The following is a 23,570-nucleotide window of genomic DNA, read 5'->3' as shown; positions in this document are numbered from 1 at the left end:
TGGAAATCTAGAAGGGGAAACTTTTTTTAGCCCCTGCTTTTAACTTGATTCCCCCATTCTTTCCTCACTCTACCTTCTAAAAAAAATGAAATAACTACAAAAGAACAACTGGTTTTAGATTTTGCCTAGCTCTTTTTTAAGGGGTGCTGGTAGAATGTAATAGCCATGATTTGTGGATAATTTACTGAAAACTAAATATGATATTGTTCACAATATGTAAGCCAACAGCTGGAATGCACTACCTCTCACCACACTCACCATGTTACAGCATGTACATCACCTGTATTTATTAAGCTGGGCAATGAATGAATAGCAGAGTGTCAAATCCTAGTGTAAAAAGTGATGCTAATGGTTCTTTTTTCACCACGTTTTTGCTCAAGACTTTTTTCACTCTTGTTCCAATTACTTTAAATAGATTTGAATTGTGGTATAATTGTGGCAAATACAAATAGGCACCTTAGTAAATAGCACACCTTTATAAATCATTGCTTTCTATGCTATTTTTTCTCAATAACTTCTGGATTTGTTATGGGGTTTATCTTCTACTTTCAGCTATGGTGATGGCTAATGTTAAAGTTTTATCAACATGCTCCTATAAATGGGAGAAACGTATCAGTATCAGTTTATGACATAAGGAAAATGATATGGCTCAAAAAAAATATAATTTTATTTTACACCACTTTTTACATGTGAAAGATTTTATACAGCATTATAGCTACAGCACTTAGCCTTGCGCCTGCAGCTTTCCCTTATGGTGCCCCTTCAAGGATAGAACACAAAAAAGTGCAACCTGGTCATAATAATAAATGTATGTATATGCTGCCAAGCCACAGGACACCTACAGCCTGCCTGCCCTGTATTTGCTTGTAAACTCATGTCTACATTAACCATATTTATTTCCTAACCAGTTATATTGGAAATAGATGATGGTTCTGATGCTGAATAGTAGAGTAATCTCCACTACTACACCAAGACCACATCTCCTAGTGGCAAAGGCACCACTACCCTTTAACTGCAAACTCTTTGGGGCAGAGGTTCAATGCAAACTTTAATAGAACGTTATTTCCTAGTAAATATTCTAATAAGCTGAAAAAGAAATGAATATACTGTTATACTTTGGCATGTGTATATAAACATAATGTAATTAACACAATCCCACTCACAGTTATCAGCTCTAAAGAAGACCATTTTTACTAACAGTATCTGTCTTGGTAATTAATACATACCCTCCTACACCATATATATATCTATGACTCTATGTATTGAGATACATACATTTCTAATTGAGTACAATAGTAACATAAAAAAGTAGTCATCTCTTACAAAGTAGGTGATAAGATTTAATGATAAACATTGCATGAAAAGCCTTAAAAGTTGGCCATACGTATCCAAATTTGATTGGGAAATCTAGTCAATTTTGACAGCACCCCCAACTGTCTAGGTTTGTGTGACACCGTGTGGGATGAGGCACCCTGGAGATGAGGCACCTTGGAGATGAGGCACCTTGGGGATGAGGCACCTTGGAGATGAGGCACCTTGGAGATGAGGCACCTTGGAGATGAGGCACCTTGGGGATGAGGCACCTTGGGGGAGGCACCTTGGGGATGAGGCACCTTGGGGGGGGCACCTTGGAGATGAGGCACCTTGGGGGAGGCACCTTGGAGATGAGGCACCTTGGGGGAGGCACCTTGGAGATGAGGCACCTTGGAGATGAGGCACCTTGGGGATGAGGCACCTTGGGGGAGGCACCTTGGGGATGAGGCACCTTGGGGATGAGGCACCTTGGAGATGAAGCACCTTAGGGATGAGGCACCTTGGGGATGAGGCACCTTGGAGATAAGGCACCTTGGGGATGAGGCACCTTGGGGATGGTATGAGGCACCTTTGAGATGAGGCACCTTGGAGATGAGGCACCTTGGAGATGAGGCACCTTGGGGATGAGGCACCTTGGAGATGAGGCACCTTGAAGATGAGGCACCTTGGGGATGAGGCACCTTGGAGATGAGGCACCTTGGAGATGAGGCACCTTGGAGATGAGGCACCTTGGAGATGAGGCACCTTGGAGATGAGGCACCATGCATATACACAAAATAAAACAATGCTATTTGACCATGGCAAAACTGTACCTGTCTGCTTGGTTCATGAATTCTTCATGGCCTTGGTTAGAGGCCTTCACTCACAGAAAGAGTTGCTTTACACTCTTAACCACATTCAAGTCTAATTTGTATTTCATTTAAATTTACTACATTCGCTATGCTCTTACACCAGGGAAAAAAATCAGCTATCCATGTGTGTTAGTACCTCAAACGTATGTAAAATATGAACATCTTTTGCAATGTATTGAAGAGTAAGGAACTATTTGATTAAACATATAGAAGTTCTCATATACAAAGCATATAATTAATCTTTAAACACCTAAATGTAGCGTTTCTCTCACACAGATATAGCCAAGTGTTATCCCAATATATGTCAGGTAATCCCAGACACCTACTGTAATCTACATTCCAAGGGAAAGGGTTCATTACAATCTGCTAGTGCTACTCCCAGTTGCAACTTAAATAGAGCGTGTATTTAAATTCCATATAGTTGGAGCACCTTATTTATTTTAAATTTGCAGCCACCTCCACAAAATTTCAACATAATACAAATGCAAACAAATAGCTGCACATACAGACATGAAGATGTTCATCACTGTAAGAGACTTCAACACGAGACATGAATTCATTTTAAAGGGTTAATAGTTCCCTTTAAGAAAAAAGGTAATTAAAAACATGTCAATTCAAGCAATGGGTTATAACTGGTAATATATGGGAGAAAAAGTGGGGTACACATGGCCATATAATGCTGGCTACTTTTTGTCCAAATCTGGCAGATGTTGATAGGATTGAGGATAGTATTAAGGATTCCATCGGCCCTCACTCTGCCCTGTCACTGTAATGTCACTGTTTGGCTCTAGGGCCAACCAATCGGGTTAACACAATATTTGGGGGAAAGATCTGCTCATTTGGTAACTTTGTTAAACGAGCGGATCTTATAGTGTATGGCCAGCTTCAGACCTTGAATTTATAGACTCAACCACCTGATCTGATCAATTGGGTGTCAGATCAGGGCTTGCATTGTTGCAGGCAGAGCCTGTACGATAAAAGCTTCAAGGGTTGAACTATGGGTGGTAAAACAGGTCCACCTACTACTTATCAGCAGCAGAAGAGACCCAAACTACACCTGTACTGGAGCCATTAGTGTCTTATTTTTCAGCTTAAACCACTCGAACCCATTGTCACAAGTTCCATCTTGAGCACATCTATGGTTCCCCACAAAAAGCGAGAACTGAACTGAGGAGAACAGTTGGTAAATGGTATAAAGCTATTGGCTAAATATGGAAAACACAAGGTAATACACATTAGGCGTATCAGCAAATACATTATATAGTGAGCATTCCAGGACTTGACGTTAATTGGAGCAAACTTCTTTTGAATGCAGCCAACAGCCTGTCACTTTAGCGTCTCCAGTAATAGGAGAAATGGTTCCACCGTGCACACGGAAGGATGAACAAACACGATATGTTTCTCATAAGTGACTTCATTCTTTTGCAGATGGAGGGCACTCGCAATATGGAAGGGCCCTCCGCCAACTCCTTGATGATTCGACAACGAGTGATCATAGCTCTGGAGTATGACTGCATTATGTGGTAGTGCAATCACCTTAATCCAATTTCTCTCTGTGGAAACAGAACTGAAAGAGTACCTCCGAGGGACCCTTAAAACAGGCTTCGCAATAACTGCCGCTGCTAATTAAAATATGCACACTGATTTTAGATTAAGGAGATTGCCATAGCAGCTTTAAAGATGTTACCGGTTAAGCAATGCTAAAATGGGGCCTAAGTGGGTGGTTGTTTAGATCAGTTTACATCAGCTTCCTTTAAAACAAAAACAGCTGTACAGATAAAATGTATGAAATCAGTCATATTTTATCCTTATTAGACCTTGAAAGGGCTCTACTATAAAACCAAAGTTTTTATTCACCTCCAGCAGGAACTTAAGGGTTGCAGCTTAGAATTCTTTAAGAAACTATCTGCATACAGCTGGGTATTTCATGTACAATTTTAATGTCTTCAGATCTTTATATAAAATCAGTTTGTTTTGATTTTAAAGATGTGAGCCTTATCCTGTTTTAGAGGACTTGGCTAGGATAAGGCACGGGTGGAATTCAGATCAGAATTCTGCTGTATCCATATCCTGCAAAAGTGGCTTGTTCAGCCAATGCTCTTAGTACTTAGCTCAACCTAATTGAACCTTTAGGCCAGGGGTGGCCAGACTTTTCACGGTCGCGATCGTCCGGAAGTATGCGGAATGCGTGAATGCGTACGTACGCATTAAAGTAGCACTTCTGCATCCCCGGCTTGATCGTGGTCCACCAGAAATCCAGGGGGGATCGCCTGATGGACCACGATCAACGTATTGGCCACTCCTGCTTTAGGCCAGTGACACATAAGGAGATTCGTTGCCCCGTGATTAATCTCCTCTAGCGGTGGCAACTAATTTCCTCTAAAATACTTTCCTACTGGCGGTACTGTAGACCACCAATTGGAAAACACGCGTGTCACTTCGGTTTTCCGTAGTCATCCAAAGTTTCCTCAAGAGGGAAGACACATTCAAAGCTTCCAAAGCCTAGACACAAAGAACAGGTAGATATGTAGATACTGAAGGCCTTGGAAGATCATTAAATCACACAAAAAGAGGTTAACATGATTATTTATTTCAGTTTCAGCCATTATGGATCAGACTGATCAAGCATGGCTTACTATTTATATGGACCATCCATGCAATGCAGTATTGCAAATATGACATAGGTTCAGCCATCTTCAATCTGATATTTAAACAACTAACGACCCAGTGGTACTTTAGGTTATACATTTTCATGAACTGTCCTCAAATGTCCTACCAGGAATACCACAGAAATATTTACATTTTCTAGAAAACTGTACAGGACTCCAAGCCATGCTAGAATTTTTTTTAAGACTGATCATATTACCTAATATATTCAGTTAAATTAATAGGTGAAATTAATGTTTTTAAACAAAACCTTTGATTTACTGTCTCAGCCTTCAACACCTATCTCACACCCCCAAAATAATGAGCATTCTGTATTACATAGGAGGCTATGCACTTTTTCGTTTATTTTTTTTTTTTTATTATATAGGGCATTTGATTAGAACAAATATGCTGCAAAAAAAAAAATATATATATATATATATATAGGTATAGGATCTATTCTCCAGAATGCTTTGGGAGGCGCGTTTTTTTGGATAAGGGATCTTTTTGGGAAAATCTGTCACGTGTCACGTGTCATGTGCCTGCACCCAGACCGAAGCAATGGTTCCAAGTGCAAGCAAGGTAGGAGCTGATGCCAGGGTAGGGGCTGATTTTGGTCTGTGTTTTTCCACAGGCTGATAATTAGCCCAGTGTTGCATTACCCTAAGGCTTTGCATTAATGTTGGCATTAATGTTTTAAATTTAAACACACAGAACACATTTTCAAGGCAAGGTGTCCTTGGGCTTATGCCGTACACAGGTGTATTCCGGCTCTCCTATAAACCGGAGCTATTATTATGGTTCATCACTGTGCCGACTGATGACGGTGGAGCGCATGGGTTTTAGTTTTCAGCTCTTACATAAACGTTAGAGGACAGTCTACCTCAAAAATATCAGGTTCAAGGTCTAGTTTTACTTTGCAACTTTAATAGTGGAAATTCTATTTTTTAATATGGATATGAAATTCCATAGTTTTTTTTATGACTTTTTCTTCCCTTTTGCTTGGATGCTGGCATATAAACATCACTGTATATGGTAGAAGTTCGCCAGGCTCATGTAATACTGGGGCAGGATTCGCTTTCATGAGCTTGTTCAGAACCAAAAAGCCAAAAGGGCAAAATAAATTAAGCAGAAATACGTAAAACAGATGTTGGTGTAAATTCCACTGGAAAGAAAATATTTATTTTAATATGTGCGTTTTAGATTATTCTTTGAAAGGGGAAAGTTTTGCAGCTAGTATTTTGCATGGATTTATTACAAGCTTTGTGAGTGACTGACAAGGGTAGGTGGTGGGTTTCTTACTCCAGCCGTCTTTTGATGGTAGGGAACCTTCACATCAAGCAGCTAGGGTCACATCTAGCTGTCTCTCTGCCTGTGTATCAACGTAGGCCAATGTAGGCTCGCTCAGGCAGCTGCACTAAAAGGCAATGTGTAGCCTGGGTACAGACTCTATCTGGGAGCAAAAATGTATACTCAGGATGCAGCTAAGTTCAGGTCCCTAACGCATTTTGGGCATACAGTATGTGTTCTTAATCAACAAAACAGGAACTCTGGCTTTGAACCAAAATTTGTTGAAGAGCCCCCATGCATCAGAAACTTCTAATATACCTATCAACGTAATCTGTTCCTTCAAAAATATGAATAAATACCATATTTATTTGCTGAAAGCCAGCTGCAAAACAGTTCTGCTCTTTCTGCATCATTTGAAATCCTGGCAGGGGAGGAGAGACTAGAACACTGATTTTACAAATTGTAACAACCTCTCCACAGCTTACAGACAGCATGCAGGAACTGCAAAACCCACAATGCATTGCACTGTGATGTTCTTTTTCTTATTGATATCACTTGTGTAGGGAATTGTGGGATTTGGAGGATGCAGGCTACAGGGAAGCTGAGGACAGTCGACTACTTACATATTTTTTGAGTTTCAAAGTAGTCAAATCAGCAGAAGAACGGGTGGTCAAGATTAGATAACTGTTCCAAACCATATTATTGCATTAAAAATCATTAAAATGCTGAATATTTTTTAATCAATGTATACAACAAAGTTGCTTTAAATTATGTTTACTTTTTAAAAAGCTTAAGATGAGCTTGGGTGGAGTTCCCCTTTAATCACAGGCATCTCACCGAAGCTGCACTGTGATGTTTTTATTGCTGTAAACAAATCAAAAGGCATTGGTGATGTGACTTTATATCCTTTGTTTTATCGGAATGTGGTTGCCATTTCGCTATTACCTGACACATGATTGGGTCAAGCAGCAGCGGTGGAACAGAAGGCGGTAGAGGAACAGCCACTGCAGCGCTTTTTTTCCTTCCATCATTGTATATCACATATTGTATATTACAGAGAACAAAGCTCTGTTTCTTTTCCTGATATGTACCTAAAAACTTAACATACCTTCACAATACAAGAAGGTGCAGAGTCAGTAATACATGATAATAAACAGAACCAATCCCCTGACTTTAGCCATAGGGACATCAATAGACTATGCATTGCAGCCAGGCTTGCTCTGTAATACTTTGCAGATTTTAAACATTGTGAATAAAAATAGATATACGATTTAGCCTTCAGTACAGTTAATATGAAAAGGCTGGACACTGAGACAGGAGAAAAATGCTAACAATCTGCATTCTATAAAAATGTTCAGCCTACAAAAATATATATTGAAGTTCACACTGGTAGGTCACAGCCCCTATGTATGTAGTAGGCTTATTTAACAAGCTGCACATTGTAAGCCTATTTAAGCACGCACTGCGTAAGCTTCACTGACAGAAAATATGTCCAGATCACTGAAGGTAAAAATAACATCAAAATGGAATGACCAAAGTGATCCAATAAGAGTTCTAACCTCAAAATGCTTCTGATCTGCAGCTCAGCATCCCAGGGCAGAATGGAAAGCTGGAAAATATATAGCTTCGGTTCACTGACAGGGGATGCTGGGAGATGTAGTTTCAAAGCAACTTGCTGACTACAGCAGCAGAACGAATTAATACTCCCAATGGAAAGGTGAAACATGGCAATTTTCTGGATATTGGCAGCGGTGAATGGTTCTGATCAAGACCCCAAAAAGCTGCAGTCAATGTTTAACCTGCTTCTTACAGCTTTTGGGAGATTTTTTACATTATATTGTAATAATGAGCTCCTTCAGCCTAACATTTTTTCTCTGCTCCAACAATTAATGCTGAGAGAATTGGACTGATAGTATGAGCCATGGGCTGTAGGAAATTGGTAAGCTGGTCGCACTTATTAAAAGGGTTCTTCACCTTTAAAATAACTTCCAGTATAACGTAGAAAGTGCTATTCTGAGACAATTTGCAACTGGTCTTCATTTTTTACTTGGACTTTTAGCAGCTATATGGTTGCTAGTGTCCAATTTTCTCTAGCAACCAGGCAGTTGTTTGAGTGAGAGACTGCAATATAAATAACAGGGGGCCTGAAAAGAAAGTTAAGTAATAAAAGTTGTAGTCACACAGAGCGATAATTATTTGGTTGCTGGGGTCACTGACCCCCACTTGAAAGCTGGAAAGGGTCAGAAGAGGAAGCCAAATACTATAAAAAATGAAGACCAATTTCAAAGTTACTAAAACCAAGATATTCTATAACAAACTAAACGTTAACCTAAAGGTGAAAAACCCCCACACGTTGCACCAAATCAGGCTGATCAATGGACCCTGTGCCAGATATGAGTTGTGCGAGTATTTATAAACCCCCCCAGACATAGACCAATGTAATAAAAGCAGCAGTTTGCACAACAATCCAATAAGTTACTATGGGTTACCTTAGGCAGTTAGTTCATCTACTGAATTTATAATACTGAATACAAACACCTATTTGGCGAATGTAGGAACTAGGAAGGAAAAAGTGTTTTCAGAAGATTAGAACCAGAGATATATGTTGTATCCGGCGCTGAATAGATTTTCCCTTACAATCATTTCATAAATATCTATGGTAAATCCCTTCCCATTAGTATTAGTTTTACACAGCACCTGGTATATAAAATATGAGTAGCTCCTTTCATCGATAAGAGAGCACTTTCGACAAGGAGTGATATAATGTCTGTTCAGTCTCCAACGCCCCCTTACATACCGAAGGCATATTACACAAACATACCCATGAGGAGAATTCCAAATCAATTTATATTACTTAGAGCAAAAAACACGTCTGATCTTTTCTATCCGCGCTTAATAGACTTACATGATTTTCTGTTGGGAACTTTCTGCGGCTGGTTCGACACTACAGGTTTTCGGAGCGCAAATCTCCTGCAGGTGAAAAAAGGGTACATAAAGGCCAATGAAATCCAACATTTCCATTACAGGATTAGATATTTTTATGAAACACATATTGCAACTACTTCTGTTATTTTTATTTATTTCTTTTTTTTAAAGCCCCTGGAAGAAAACCCAAAACTAAAGCAGCATCTAATCTATTCAAGCTTCAATACAAATAAAACCAGCAGATTTCTTCTCTTTTTTTTTTCTCTTTTTCTTTTGTAACTGGTCCAAAAAATGTTACAATACTTATTTCTGCAGAGCACATCAATGCAGATTGAGATACTGATGTGCTATTTTCCATATGGTCCTCGTCCAATCTGGATCAGAACAAGAACTATCATTTTCTGTCATTATTCTTTTTTTGGCCAGACAGGCAAGGAAGTCTGAAATATTTGCGAAAAGAGGTTTTTAAGTTCATTTCGAGGCGGTCATGACCCTGTTATTTGTGAATCTATCGGTAAGCTACCTACAGTATGGTGAAATACAGCGCAGCTTACTCGGAATGAGAAGGCAAGGCGAAGGAAGGAAGAGAGAGAGTTTCAGAGCTAACCTCTCCTGGAATTGCTTTGAAGGGATCAAGCCTGCTCTGGGATTGGCATCACCTTCGTGTTTGGCTTGCCACCAGGTTGCATCATCCTGGCTCATGATCTGAAGGATATCTCCCTTTCTGAACGAAAGCCCAGCTTCTTTACAAGGAATAGCTTTATCCTCATTAGGGTAGTAGTCAAAGAGGGCTTTAACAAACATCTGCAAGATAAGACCATCATGCTTCAGATTTACGTCGCTTACAGACAGCACAGCACATGCCCCATAGCTACAGGATCAGCCACCCAACATATTGCCCTGTATCTATGGGTTGAGAGGTATATATCCCAATCACAGCCAGACAAATACTCTGTGTATCTACAGCTTCTTCCATTCAAGTCACAACACAGCAAACGTATCTATATATTAGTAATGTGTGTGTCAGGAAAAACCCAACCCATACCTATGTCTTTCCATTGTGTGCACTACCTCTTCACATGCCTTCAAGACAGGTAAACTTTGGGAGCAGAGGAAGAGTGTACTCCCCAAGTCTGACCAGCACCCAATCCAAAGTCACAATAGTCGCCCAAATTTCAACCCGTCTGATCTAAAGGTAAACTGTAAACGGGTCAACCCACACATCACTACTATATATATATATATACAAACACAGGACAACACAGCGTATTCCCATAGTGTAAGCACCTACCTTTCCGTCATTGTTTGGTGGCTCCTCTTTAATACTAGGTATGATTTTAAATGTTATTGCACCTTGAGACTGAGCCTGCAATATTGAAGAGGAGGAGAAAGCTGTATGTGTAAGAAAATATGCACAAATGATAGTTAATAGCACCCTGACCCTCTGCTAATAAAGACAATTGCACAACTTCTGCCCTATTTGGACATTTTTTTGGTTATCACCATAAGGTTTGCACCATCAGTTAAAATTGGAAAATGAGAATGTTATAAAAGTATTTATTCATAATGTTCACCTTACACAGAAAGAAAAAATCGTACAAAACAATACTGGTCAGTTTAGGGATTGGGCAGGTTAGGAAATTTTATCTGGAAATTTAAAGAGAAGACACAGTTCCTCTTCCTGCTATTCCGATCATTTGTAGAAAGGTACTGTGTGTGGCCCCTCATATGCTCTCCAATTGTTTGGTCTGTCAGAGAGAGTAGGAGATCGGCCTGTGTATGGCTACCTTTAGACTAGACATGGCTTTGCTTAGACAACATTTATGCAATGTCTGAACACAAGAGCAAGCTAATTTCAAACAGGAGTTTGTTGTAGACCCCAGAAAATGAAAAGAATCCCTAAGAAGTCTGTCTGCCAATCTAGTGGTTACCTATTACTCTCTTTAAAACACATTAGGCTGACTGTGAAATATATAGAAACGCGGTATTTTACCAAAATATGTATGATTTCTTCTGGTTTCTTATCCTCCACACTTATGCCATTGACTTCCCTCAGTTCATCTCCAACATGGATTAGTCCTGGTGGAGCAAAACATGAAAATCTGGTCACTTGTAAACATGTTTAATTGCACTTAGAGAGGTTCACATTCAGGTGGCCACAAGGTCCCACTGTCTGGCGTGACTACTGCCTGGATCTCATGAGCCCACTGAGCATGTGCAGTGTCACTGACACTCCTAAAAAAATCCAAGATGGGGAACTTCTGTGCACAACCTTGAAGGCCTGAATAATTACTGTTATAGAGATGCAGAGCCTTTAGGGTGGTTCAATATGTTCAGCATATAATATATGGCATTATAAGTCACATTTATTTTTAGGGTTTAGTTCTTCTTTAAACTGTTATTCTAGGTTGCTAGGGTCCCACTAACCTTAGCAGTCAGTCAGTGACTGAACCAATCATAGGAATAAGGAAGTAGAGGGGGCATGCATTTCACTGTTTCCATCATATTAAGAGATAATTTAACGTAGCTAGCAGCCATTGGAACAACATAGTGTATGTAAGGAAACTTACAAGAGTTTAAACTAAATACTTCAGTCCAAAGGCAAACTTACCACTTCTGTCTGCAGCTCCGCCTCTCATTATTCTGGCAACAACAATTGCACCTGTCTTCTCATCTTTTTTAATAGTAGCACCCTTGAATAAAAACATAAAATATTAGCTTAACTACTCCCTAATCAGCAGTTACTTCAAATGGAATAATTATATAATCTGCTTTTCTATACTGTGATACTTTGTACTTCTAGGCTGGCTGCAGCCTGAGGCAAAAGGCCTGATGCCCCGTCTCGTGCCTAGCTCTAGCACTTGGACTGAGGTGAGGGGGCAGGATTATGAAAAGAAAAACTGGAAATTTGTTTCTAAAAGTTACCAGAGAACTTTAGAGATATGGTACAGCTCAGTCAACTCTTCTACAGATGGAAGAGGCTTTGGATTATGCCTTAAAGGGGACCTTCACCTGCAGACAATAGTCTGAATTTAAAGAGCCCCTGTCATCTTTATTGTTTAAATTGTTTATTTTTGAAGCTACAGACCAGGATCAGCGCTGCTAAAAGTCTCTCTCCTCTCTTTCATTAATCCGACAGGCTGAGGGCCGTGAAAGATGGGGAGATCAGTCACCCGCGACAAGGGAGATTTCCCCGATATGCCATCCCACCGGCTAGAATCTAAATCGCTGTTGGGATGGCATTGAGAGGAAACTTTGTCGATTTCCGAGCCGCGTATGCGATCCCACCGGCGCTTTACATTCTAGCCGGTGGGATGGCATATCGGGGAGATTAGTCGCCCACGACAAGGGAGATTTGTCAAGGGTGACTAATCTCCCCATCTGCCACGGCCCTGACTCTTGCCAGCCAATGGTATCAAAGATATGAGGCAGAAGAGGAAAGGCACAGCAGTAACCAGTTCAGTGCCAACTTCCTGTTTGGGCAGAATGCAAGTTTGGTGTGGCCGATCCCTTTCAAAGAGAGAGGAGAGAGCAGAGAAGAGAGACTTTTTAGCAGCTGTGATCCTCATCTTTAGCTTCAAAACTAAACATTTAAAATAATAAAGATGTATTACAAAAATGTTTTTTTTTCTTACAAGGAACAATTGTCTGAAGGTGAACATCCCCTTTAAAGGAGAAGGAAAACTGAAATCATTTAGGGGGTGCCAAAAGTTTGAGTCCCCCAGTGATTGTAATCACTTCCTAATCCGCCAGGCCGGTGCTGCTGTTAGCAGAAAACTGGACCGGCCTGGGGTACTTCTCAGCGAGCACCTAGAACAATTCATTTTCCAGCTTTCCTGTCTTTCTTCACACGGGTGCAAATGCGAACTTCAACAAAAAATGAAGGATGTCATTTTGACTTCACTGAGCATGTGTCAGCCCCAGGGTAGCAAAGAAAGAAGAAGCGGAAGAAGAGGATTGTTCCATTGTGCTCACTGGACAAACCACAGGTTGGTGCAGTTTTCTAACAGAAGCACCGGGTATCAGGTCAATGAATACAATCACACCCCCCCAGTCATTTTACTTTTCCTTCTACAGGTATCAGACCCCATATCCGGAAATCAGTTTGAAGAGAAATGGCACGCACTCCTTGGTCCACTAAAACTTGTCTTTATTGTAGAGATCTTAAAACAAAAAGGTCCCTTATCCGGAAACCCATTATCCAGAAAGTTCCTAATTACAGAAAGGCCATCTTCCATAGACTCCACTGTAATCAAGTAATTCACATTTTTAAAAATGATTTCCTTTTTCTCTGTAATAATAAATCAGTACCTTTTTATCCCAACTAAGATATAATGAATCCTTATTGGAGGCAAAACAACCCTATTGGGTTTAATTACGGTTTAAATATTTTTTTTAGTAGACTTAAGGTAGGAGATCCGAATTACAGAAAGACCCCTTATCCGGAAAACCCCAGGTCCCGAGCATTCTGGATAATGGGTCCCATACCTGTACTTATATATATATATTATTATTATATATGTTGCACAGGAATTGCATTATTTAAGCCTTCCCCGTCTGACTGCTCCTTTAAACACCCCCAATCCTATCACCCAATATTAAAAGACATCAGTTCTACTATTTCGTACTTGTCTCACCCCTTCCAATTAAGGTCTGACCTACTTTCAAAAAAAAAAAAAAAAAAAAAAAAGTGTTGGAGTTTGTCACAGTAATACTGAATTGGATTTACACATGGGGGGAAACATGTAAATAACCCTTTTTTCATACAGAAATGCTCTTTGCGTGGTCTTGGTGTGAACAACATTTAACTATACCCTGGAGCTTGCAAAACTCTGTAAATACCAAGGCTCCCCTTTTTTGGTGTCGGACGCCTTAGTTCCGCCAGAGATGTCTATCTAGAGACAAGCGCTCACTGTATGAATCACAGGAGCTCTGCATTTTTTCATCTGTGTACAACATTACAGCTCTCAAAAAGTGACTTTGCAGACATCTCTTCTCACTTCCTTCTGACAAAAACAAATACTCTACATAACACGTATAAGATTTCCAGGATATTTGCAGGGCAATAAAAAAATATATATACAGAACAGCCATTAACCAAGTTATTTCTTTAACACCTTCGCAGCAGGACGCAAGCGCCAAATAGGCCAAGGAAGGAAGAAAATATACCCCCCCACCGGTCATTACATTTGTTATATGTTTGTAAGGCACATCCTTGATCTTGCACTGCATATTTTCCAGATATCCCCCTGAAAATATCATCTTTCCACAGACGATTATTCAAAGGAGAACAGATTCCTCTGTGGGATATCTTAGTACAATACACCTACTACACTCCATAGGTATCCTCAAAGCTTTTATAATTACCATGATAAATCATGTCATTTAATAAGTTACAAAGAGGGCACAGTAGCTTTTTTTTTTTTTTAAACTAAATTATGGTAAATAATTGATATTAAAGCAAAATTCAATATGTTTTGGGGTATTTTTTATATGCAGTGCTTTATAGATATTTTACATCATTACAGAGATTATACATTATTTCAATCAGTCCCTGACACAGCAGAAGCTTACAGTCTAAAGGTCCCCATACACGGGCAGATTGTAGCTGCCGATATCGGTCCCTTGGACCGATTCAGCAGCTTATCTGCCCGTGTAGGGGCAGAAACGAGTGGGCTGGCCGACCGATATCTGGCCTGAAATTGGCCAGCTATCGGTCGGCCAGGTTAGAAAATCCAGTCGGATCGGGGACCACTTCGGCTCGTTGATGCGGTCCCCGAACTGACTGCCCCATTGCCGCCTACATAATTATTATTTTTTTTTTTTTTACATATGATTATTATTATTTTTTTTTTTAACTTCAAGCTCCCCGATATTGCCCACCCGTAGGTGGGGATATCGGGGGAAGATCCGCTCGCTTGGCGATCTTGCCAAGCGAGCGGATCTTACCGTGTATGGGGACCTTAAGATTCCCATCACAATCACACATGGTCAGTTGTACCTGAAGTTGTATGATTTTGGAGTGTGGGAGGAAACCCAGAGTACCCACAGAAAACTCACACAGACATGGGAAGAACATACAAACTCCATGTCCTGGCTGTAATCAAACCAAGGAAGCCGACACTGACTAAATGAAGCAATCAGATGATTGGCTGGTATCAGTTTCTTGAGAAGAAAGACATCAAAACACCTTTGTCTTTTTTTTTGAGGGTCAGTGACCTCTGGGAACAGAAAGCAAACTGAATCTGCATTTTATTATTATTATTATTGCCTTTCTGACCCACTATATATCTTGTTTTAAGATATTCAAACCAATTCCTGCAGTTAAATCTTCAGACTGGAGAGAAAAGGATGCTATAAAAGTTAAGGAATGCAAAGGCCAATAGCAGAGTATAAGCTCAATGTCTCACTGTATCAGGAGGGTCCCCAGCTAGGTGCCCATATAGCCACAGGTTTAATTGGTTTTGTCTTGAAAATGAATGGGTCATTTTGCACAGGGTGAATTTCAATGGGAAAATGCATAATTTCCAGAAGATGGTATTTTTACATCAGATAACCCAACTGCAATCCAACAGTATCTGAGGAAGCCATACAGGTCCAGATGGTTGGACAGTAGGGTGAAAATTGGCTGAAAACGAATTGAATGCCCACTCGGACATATAATTATATAAACGAGACCCCCTGGGCAATAAAGGAGTGGAGACTTAGGACTGTTATAATATGCTCCAAAATGGCACTGGGAATTCCAACACTAGCATTACAAGCAGACTCTATTTAGAGAAAAATGCCTGTGGCCAGATGGAATAACTGTTTAAAGACTTACCAGTGGCTCTCGGTTCTTTACCAGGCGGATGATTTTCACTGAGTCTTCATCATCATCAATGTCATCGGGCATGGGAGGAAGCACAGGATCATAGCTCTTCTGTGCCACTGTGTCATGCACTGAGAGAAGAGCCTGTAAACATATAAAATGTGCTAAGTATCTTTCAACACTGTTGTGTGTCTATGTATGTATACATAATGTACAAATATACATACCCATACCACATTCATGTATAGTGCTAACAAGTCAAGCAGCCTATTGTGCCCCTATAAGTGCTTTGCTAGGTGAGTGGTGCTGGAGAACAGCACCTGTGCCACAAAGTAATTGGCCTGTTTTATCTGGAATAGGTCCAGCAGTCAACAGGGTCGGACTGGGCCGCCAGGAAAAAATGTCCTGGTATGTCCTCCCCTAACACGTTTCACTTATGCGTGCTCAGGGGAGGACGTTGGCCTGGTGACACGGCCGATGGGGGCACCTTTGGGGCAGTAGCCCCGGTGGGCCCTGCACAACCTGTCCGACCCTGGCAGTCAATATGCAACAGGACTCTACAGAGCAAGCATTCTAAAGCTGGCTATATCTGAAGAAGTGAGTTCATTCCCATGTAATACTGAGGCATAGCTTCCATCACACGAGTGCAGCATATGATCACTAACAATGGTTAGCAATTACACAATAGGTACAAGAGCCATAACACAGAGAATTACTCCAGCAAAGTAAAACTGCAACATTTGGGGGCTGATTTACTAACCCACGAATCCGACCCGAATTGGAAAAGTTCCGACTTGAAAACGAACATTTTGCGACTTTTTCGTATGTTTTGCGATTTTTTCGGATTCTGTACGAATTTTTCGTTACCAATACGATTTTTGCGTAAAAACGCGAGTTTTTCGTATCCACTACGAAAGTTGCGTAAAAAGTTGCGCATTTTTCGTAGCGTTAAAACTTACGCGAAAAGTTGCGCATTTTTCGTAGCGTTAAAACTTAACGCTACGAAAAATGCGCAACTTTTCGCGTAAGTTTTAACGCTACGCAAAATGCGCAACTTTTTACGCAACTTTCGTAATGGATAGGAAAACTCGCGTTTTTACGCAAAAATCGTATTGGTAACGAAAAATTCGTAAAGAATCCGAAAAAATCGCAAAACATACGAAAAAATCGCAAAGTACCGATCATTACGAAAAAAACGCAATCGGACTCCATTCGACCCGTTCGTGGGTAAGTAAATCAGCCCCTTGGAGTTCTTGCAAACAGTTTTGTGTCACAATCATTCGATATACTAGCAATTAAATGATACCGGCTCATCCATCTTTTCCCTGTTACATGAGACACTTTCCATTGTGTGCCAAAGGGAGTCCACGCAATGGAACTTCCCAATGAAGAAAATGAATGAGCGGGAGAAAACCGCTGGCTGACAATGCTCGAGCTGCTGATGGAAGGCGTCCCAGTAGGAAGGTAATTACCTAATCAGCCTAATACATTCAATTAGTCACTCTTTCCTAAATAGAGCCATTAACTCATTAAAAACTTATTTTTAACTTTGCTAATAGCATTTGTCAGAGTTTAACCCGGGTGACGTGAGGCTGGCGGAAAGGGTTGTAGTGTACATTTTCTGTACCTCAAAGTTTTGCTATTCAATTTTTTTTCTATTTATACAATATATTTAGAGCCAAAATATTTCTGGTTTATTTGTGGGGGTTACCTTATAGTTCCATCTATGGCAATTAGGGATACAGTACAAGTACAGTCTTTTTGATGCTGCCATGATTAATACAGAATCTGCCACTCCTGTTGTTAGTAGCTTAATAGTAAGGCTGCAGCATCCCCTTAATCACTTATGATTCCTTCTCCTCCTGTAACTCACTTAGCCAATTGACTTGGTTATTGGCTACTGGGCATACTCAGTTCTTCTCAACTCAGGTTACCAAACACATCTTTACACACTTTTTTATCAGTTAGTTCTGCCTGTGTAAGCCTGCATTCGTCATTGCATGAACTTTACAGTGCACATGTGCTGTTTGCAGATGTAAATGTCACTGATGATGTCAGAGGGAAAATGGCTTCTGGGTGAAAGCTGCTTTTTGTGTAAGGAAAATGTAATGGTGCTGACTAACAGCGGGGTACATGCAGTACAAATGGAGTGGTTTGGGTGGGGGAGATGTTCCCAACATATATATATCAGAGAAAAATTTAGGGTTTACATGTCCTTTAATGGGAAATGGACAGTCCATGGATGGTCTGGTGTGCCATAATACTTAATTCTCTCAAAGGAGAAAGACTTGACGGTGGCAGAAATCATACTTTTAAATCTATCAGCAATGTGAGATGATGTTATTCAATAAATATATTTCGGTCAATAAATATATTCGGTCAAAGCTCCTCTAACCTCAAATTAAGGTTAAAGCTATATGATAGTATAGTTATATTGTGTTTTATCTAATATAGCAAACATGCAGTCTTTCCTTATCTTACATGTCCCCAGACACTGCTTCAGAGAGGCAGGCCACACTGTTTAGGAACTACTGGTGTAGGAGGATCACATGGGATTAATAAACCCTGTTATTGAGGGGCAAGGAGTTGTGAGCTATTATCCAGCCTACTTCACAAGTTTTATTGCATTAGACAATGTCAATCTGTAGATATGGCTGGACACATTCATTACCACCATGTAATGGTAATATGGTAGTTTCTGAGGGGTGCCATATTGAAGAAGTAAGATCTCACTTGGATTAAGTGTGCATTTAATTACTACATAACAATTCCAGTGTTGACTGCTTGTGGCCCTGGACGCCCCTTAGTGCTCTTGTTCTTGTGCCCACCGTCAAAGTATATGACCCCTATGGAATTGCATTTCCAGTACATCTGTTTGCATCCCATTACCATACAAGTCTAAAGGGAGAAAGCTGAAATATTACATGGATTTTCCTACCATCATAAAACACTTGGTTTTATTCTAAGCATTTATTTATGTATATAGGGTACTGAAAGGTGTTGTGCACTAATCACACTTCATATTTTACATTATTCCCACCATGTCTGCACAGATCTCTGATGTGTTTCATTGAAAAGATGTATTTAATTCACAAATATGTGCAGACATAAAAAGGGAACCGAAAAAAAAGACAACAAGGCTTTTGATCTTATGTGTGGGCATACAATTAAGAGATTTCATAAGCATAATGAAATGAAATGTTAGCCATTGTTTAGCGTGAAGTCAACTTTTGGAAATAAAAAAAATGTATGAAATTTAAAAGAGACACATGCTATCAGTCCCATGTGTATATTTAAAAACACAGGCCGTGTCAACACTCACAGAAAAGTGTTACAAAAACCTGATATTTTTGTGTTTTGCACATTATCATATGTTTCAGATGAAGAAAACATGTTTATAATCAAGCGGCCGTCACAATGTGCAACATAAACCCTATTAAGAAAAATAGCTGCATGCATAACAATGAAAAAGGTACATTTTTGGCATGGCTCTATTTAAGAAGCCCTTAGAAACGTAACGGCTTGTATGTGAAAAGCACTAAGCATTCCAGATTGCCCTGTGTTTTGTGCTCAAACCAAACTTGTGTAAATAGACAGGGGTATTAAAGTGTTTCTCCTAAACCCTCTACTTTATTAAGACTGAATGCCAAGAACACACTATGAATAATGACACTTTACATTGCCTAGCCTAAAACATGCATCCTTTTCTAATTCCATTAAGGTGCTCATGCACGCACTATTATTATCGTACAAAACGTATGATTTTTGGTGCACGTATGGTGGAATGATGAGGCGACCAATATCGGAAAAAGCCTTGGATATCGGTTGTCTCATTGATCGGGCAGGTCTGAAAAAAGCGCCTAAAAAAAGCGGATGTATGTTAATGCTGAATCGTCAAATAAGGGTATAATACTATTGTTTCTTCCTGTACATCTGAAGATTCAGCTCTTAACGTTAGTGGAGTGGATGAATAATCTTTTCTGCAACTAATGGTCACAGGAAAGGTCGTTATTGTAACATGTATTGACACCTTTACTGATTAGTATGATATGCCCTAATGTCAAGAAAGAAGTTTAGCTGCAGTAACCTGTTAAATGGCTATTCTAAATTTCTGTAATTGTGTTCTGTTTTCACAATGCTTTACCTTACCTAGACAAAAACCATGCTTACATTTTCAGTCCCATAAATGTATTAAACCCTCTTGTCAGGTTTACCCTTGTTATAACCCTCTAACAACATAATAGCCTAACTGGTGTGGTTTGGTGGACAGAAACAAGGTATGATATCCTTGGGTAGTCCAGTAAGTTTGCTTTACTGAAAATGCATGTCTCATATATGCAGGCCCCTGTATTAAACGCCTAATTCATTTGCTGTTTACTGACTATTGTAGTTGGAGCAGCTCCAAAAGCAGGTGCAGAAAACATGTGCCATTGGTCGTTTCATTACAACTCACATCATCTAGAAGGAGGCTTGAAGAACCTGTATTCAGGCTGAACAAATAAGCAAATTAGTTGTGTGACATATAAAGAAACATTTATTGGTTAGAGAAATTCAATCAAGTAAGTCAAAATTGTGCCTACCATACCAAGCAACAAACAGGTATAACCCAGTGTCACCTCGTACCCATACTTCCCCCTCCTTATGTATTTTACACCATTGGGTGCTTCATCAAAGGACCCAGTGGCATGAAGCATGTAAGGAGGGCAGAGTATGAGGACAATGTGGCACTGGGATGTGCCTGTATGTCGCTTGGTATGGTATATGCAATTTGATAAAATTTCTGTAACCAATCCATTTTTATAAGTGTTTTATGTGACACCGCCAATTTTTATCAATACTGTGTATTCAGGGCCTTGGTGGTGGATAGCACATAATAGATGGCTTTTTTCTTTCTTTAAAATGTTTTTCAAATAATGCAGGAGCTGTAACTATAGGTCACCCCAAAATGTTGGCCTTCAGCCATCATTAAACTAAAATGCTCATCATGTTCAGGTCCCTGATCAAAGTTATTCAAGATGGAGTACAAAACGTGCATCTGGCAGTGTCAAACTGGCCTTCTGGGATGGCAGGAAAATTCCCAGTGGGCCCTCCTGCTTCTAACCACTTTGACTATTTCATGGTCATTTCTATATCTGTATTGGAACAAAGAGGAGAAATATATGGACTATATAGAGAAAGAGACGGAGAATAAAGAGGTTGAGTGAGAACAGGAGGAAAAACTGGTTTGGAGAGTGGGTCTGTGGTCTAAGGTTGGCTCCTGGCACCCAAGTCCGACACTGGCATCTAGTTATAGCACTACAGGTGTGACAAATACAAACAGCTGAGGTCTAAATTGGTACAGATCCACCAACCACATTGTAGCTAAAACAACACACAGTGCTGATGGTCGATACATGCGGTCATTTTCTGCCCACCCTAATCCCACCATTACCGTAGACAAGTAAAAGACATTAACAGAATGGCTTCCTTCCTTTACTGACTCTTTATATGCAACCGGATAGTTTAAAACCCATGACATTTTAATAACAGTGAGAAACACTGACTATTAAAGACACTAAAGTTTCATTTTTTATTGTTTTCTGAAGGAAATTCAGCGGAACCACTGCTGCTTAGCACTCTACCCCAGAGTAGTTCATAAAGCCCAGAAAATGTCATTTAGTAGCACGGATTCAGCACATTATAAACCAAGTATATCAAATGAATAAATAAATAAAACAAAGAATATACTCAGGTTACATTTGGCTCCAAAAATATATTGTTTTCCATACTGACTCAACAAGAACAGGTCAGAAGGTCCATGGGATAAAGCAGAGATATTATTTGTAAACCCTACACACAAAAACAAATGCAGTCTTTTTAATGCACTAAAAGGAAAATCCAATTTTATGATTGAATTTTTATGAATGTGGAATCGGTGGGTTTAAGGGAGTTGAACAGTGCAATGTGCATCTTTCCAAAGGCTGACTGGTTCATGAGTCAGATATCCTTTTGTTTTCTGAGAGTGACATATTTACCTGTAATTTATTCTTGCTGTATCTGTTGCTGTCCAAAAGCAGCATCTTTCAAAATGGTAAAATACACTTCACAGGGATTTTCCTTCATATCAGAAAGAAAATTGCAGACTCAGGAACGGGTGTGCTGCCCCCCTTTCAAGTCCCATTAATGTGAGTTGTCTCTAACCTTAGTTACCCTTGAAAAGCCAACTGAACATCCTGCTAACTAATGATATATCTTTATGTTCTTCTTGTTTTATAGATAACACAAAGTGGTGTCAGCAGAAACGTTTCCAGCTGCCGATAAGATTGCAGCTGTACTCAGTAGGTGAATATATATATATATATATATATATATATATATATACATACACACACACACAAAAAGGCATTATGTCCTCTCGTAATCCTGATTCCAGATGCTTTTTTACACAATTTGACAGCTGGACAATCATAGGATTTTTTTTCTCTACTGTACAGGCTTCTATGGATTTCTCTCTGGATGTAATTACAAAGGCTTTAGCGCTACTGGTGACCATCTCAATAGTAACCTCATGTGGTCTGGCCATACACCTGTCATCACTCAGGCACTGCTTGCTGTTTAACTGATAGACACTGAAACCCCAAGTGGTGATATTTCCCAGAAATCCATGACTGCCCTATCTAAGGGTCACAAGCGCTCAGGATATTGTCAGACAAGGCAGCCAGTACAGGGAGCTGTCAGCGACGTGATTGATAATATTTCATAAAGTTAACAAATACACTTTTTTTACGGGCAGATGATGCGTCACATGTGAAAAATTAAGTGGAACAAAAGCAATTTTTCCTCTGTCAGAAAAGCCAAAAGGATAATGGACGCATGAAATGTAATTTATATCCCGTATCTGCATTGCTAGATTGTTTTTTATTTCAAGCTGTACTGGAAAAACTCACGCGCGAGTTATTATCCCCATGGTACATGAGGTGTGCGTACATGGGGGAGAAGTGGCACTGATTATCCTCCATAGAGGTCCCACTCACTACTGGTTATCGGAGTGCCAAAATCCATTGGCTACCGTGACTTACCTTGTACATACACTACTAAATCTGCATCATTGTTTGGCTAATTTAAAAGCAAAATATACACTTTTCCAAGAAGATTATTCTCAGCATGGAACCTTATTTATCTGCTTACTTGCACAGTGGCATCAGCCATGATTGCTCACAGGAGCAAAGACAGTGATCTCTGGTGGTCAAATTACCATGAAAAATGGCAAAACTCTTTAGTAGTAAGAAGGAATACATGTTTGGAATGTAATGTTTCTAGTACTGATAGGACAGTTTATATCTAAATGTCATGCAAATCCTATTGTAACCTTGGTTATATAACTTAACTTCACTTCCCATCTATAATCCTGACAGGCTGGACTGAGATAGAGCAAAGTAATGAGTGAAAACAATGGCTCTATAGCAGTGGTTCTCCAAACTGTGGGGGCTGGACATGTGGTAGGGGGCTCAGTCTGAAGCCTAATTAGGGTGAGTTTTGGTGAGGACGTCAGTTTGCTGTGCTTAATAAACCTAAAGGCCTATCTTAAAGGTCATTTAGGGTGAGTTTTTTTGGGGTGAACATTTATTTGCTGCCATAAATATTCTTGGAACTATGGCTGACACCAATGTTTTCCTATACCTATCTATCCTAGTTATGAACTAAGTGGGCCCTGACCAAAAGGTTAGACCTCCAAGGGGGGCTTGAACTAGATA

General features: G+C 39.9%; 1 protein-coding gene across 4 annotated transcripts in view; it reads right to left on the bottom strand.

The window, feature by feature from the left end:
• Positions 1–23,570, bottom strand: part of mpp7 (membrane protein, palmitoylated 7) — a 203,917-nt gene that overhangs the window by 58,671 nt on the left and 121,676 nt on the right. For all 4 annotated transcript variants that reach the window (XM_031903186.1, XM_031903188.1, XM_031903187.1 and 1 more), the window contains 6 exon segments: positions 15,850–15,981; positions 11,638–11,719; positions 11,020–11,105; positions 10,318–10,392; positions 9,634–9,830; positions 9,007–9,071 (listed from right to left, as the gene is read on the bottom strand). In XM_031903186.1, the coding sequence (XP_031759046.1) occupies positions 9,007–9,071; positions 9,634–9,830; positions 10,318–10,392; positions 11,020–11,105; positions 11,638–11,719; positions 15,850–15,981 (637 nt within the window).

The sequence above is a fragment of the Xenopus tropicalis genome, chromosome 6, assembly GCF_000004195.4.
Source record: "Xenopus tropicalis strain Nigerian chromosome 6, UCB_Xtro_10.0, whole genome shotgun sequence".
Classification (NCBI taxonomy): Eukaryota; Metazoa; Chordata; class Amphibia; order Anura; family Pipidae; genus Xenopus; species Xenopus tropicalis.
Note: the sequence above shows the minus strand (reverse complement) of the source record. Positions and strands in the feature narration are given on the sequence as shown.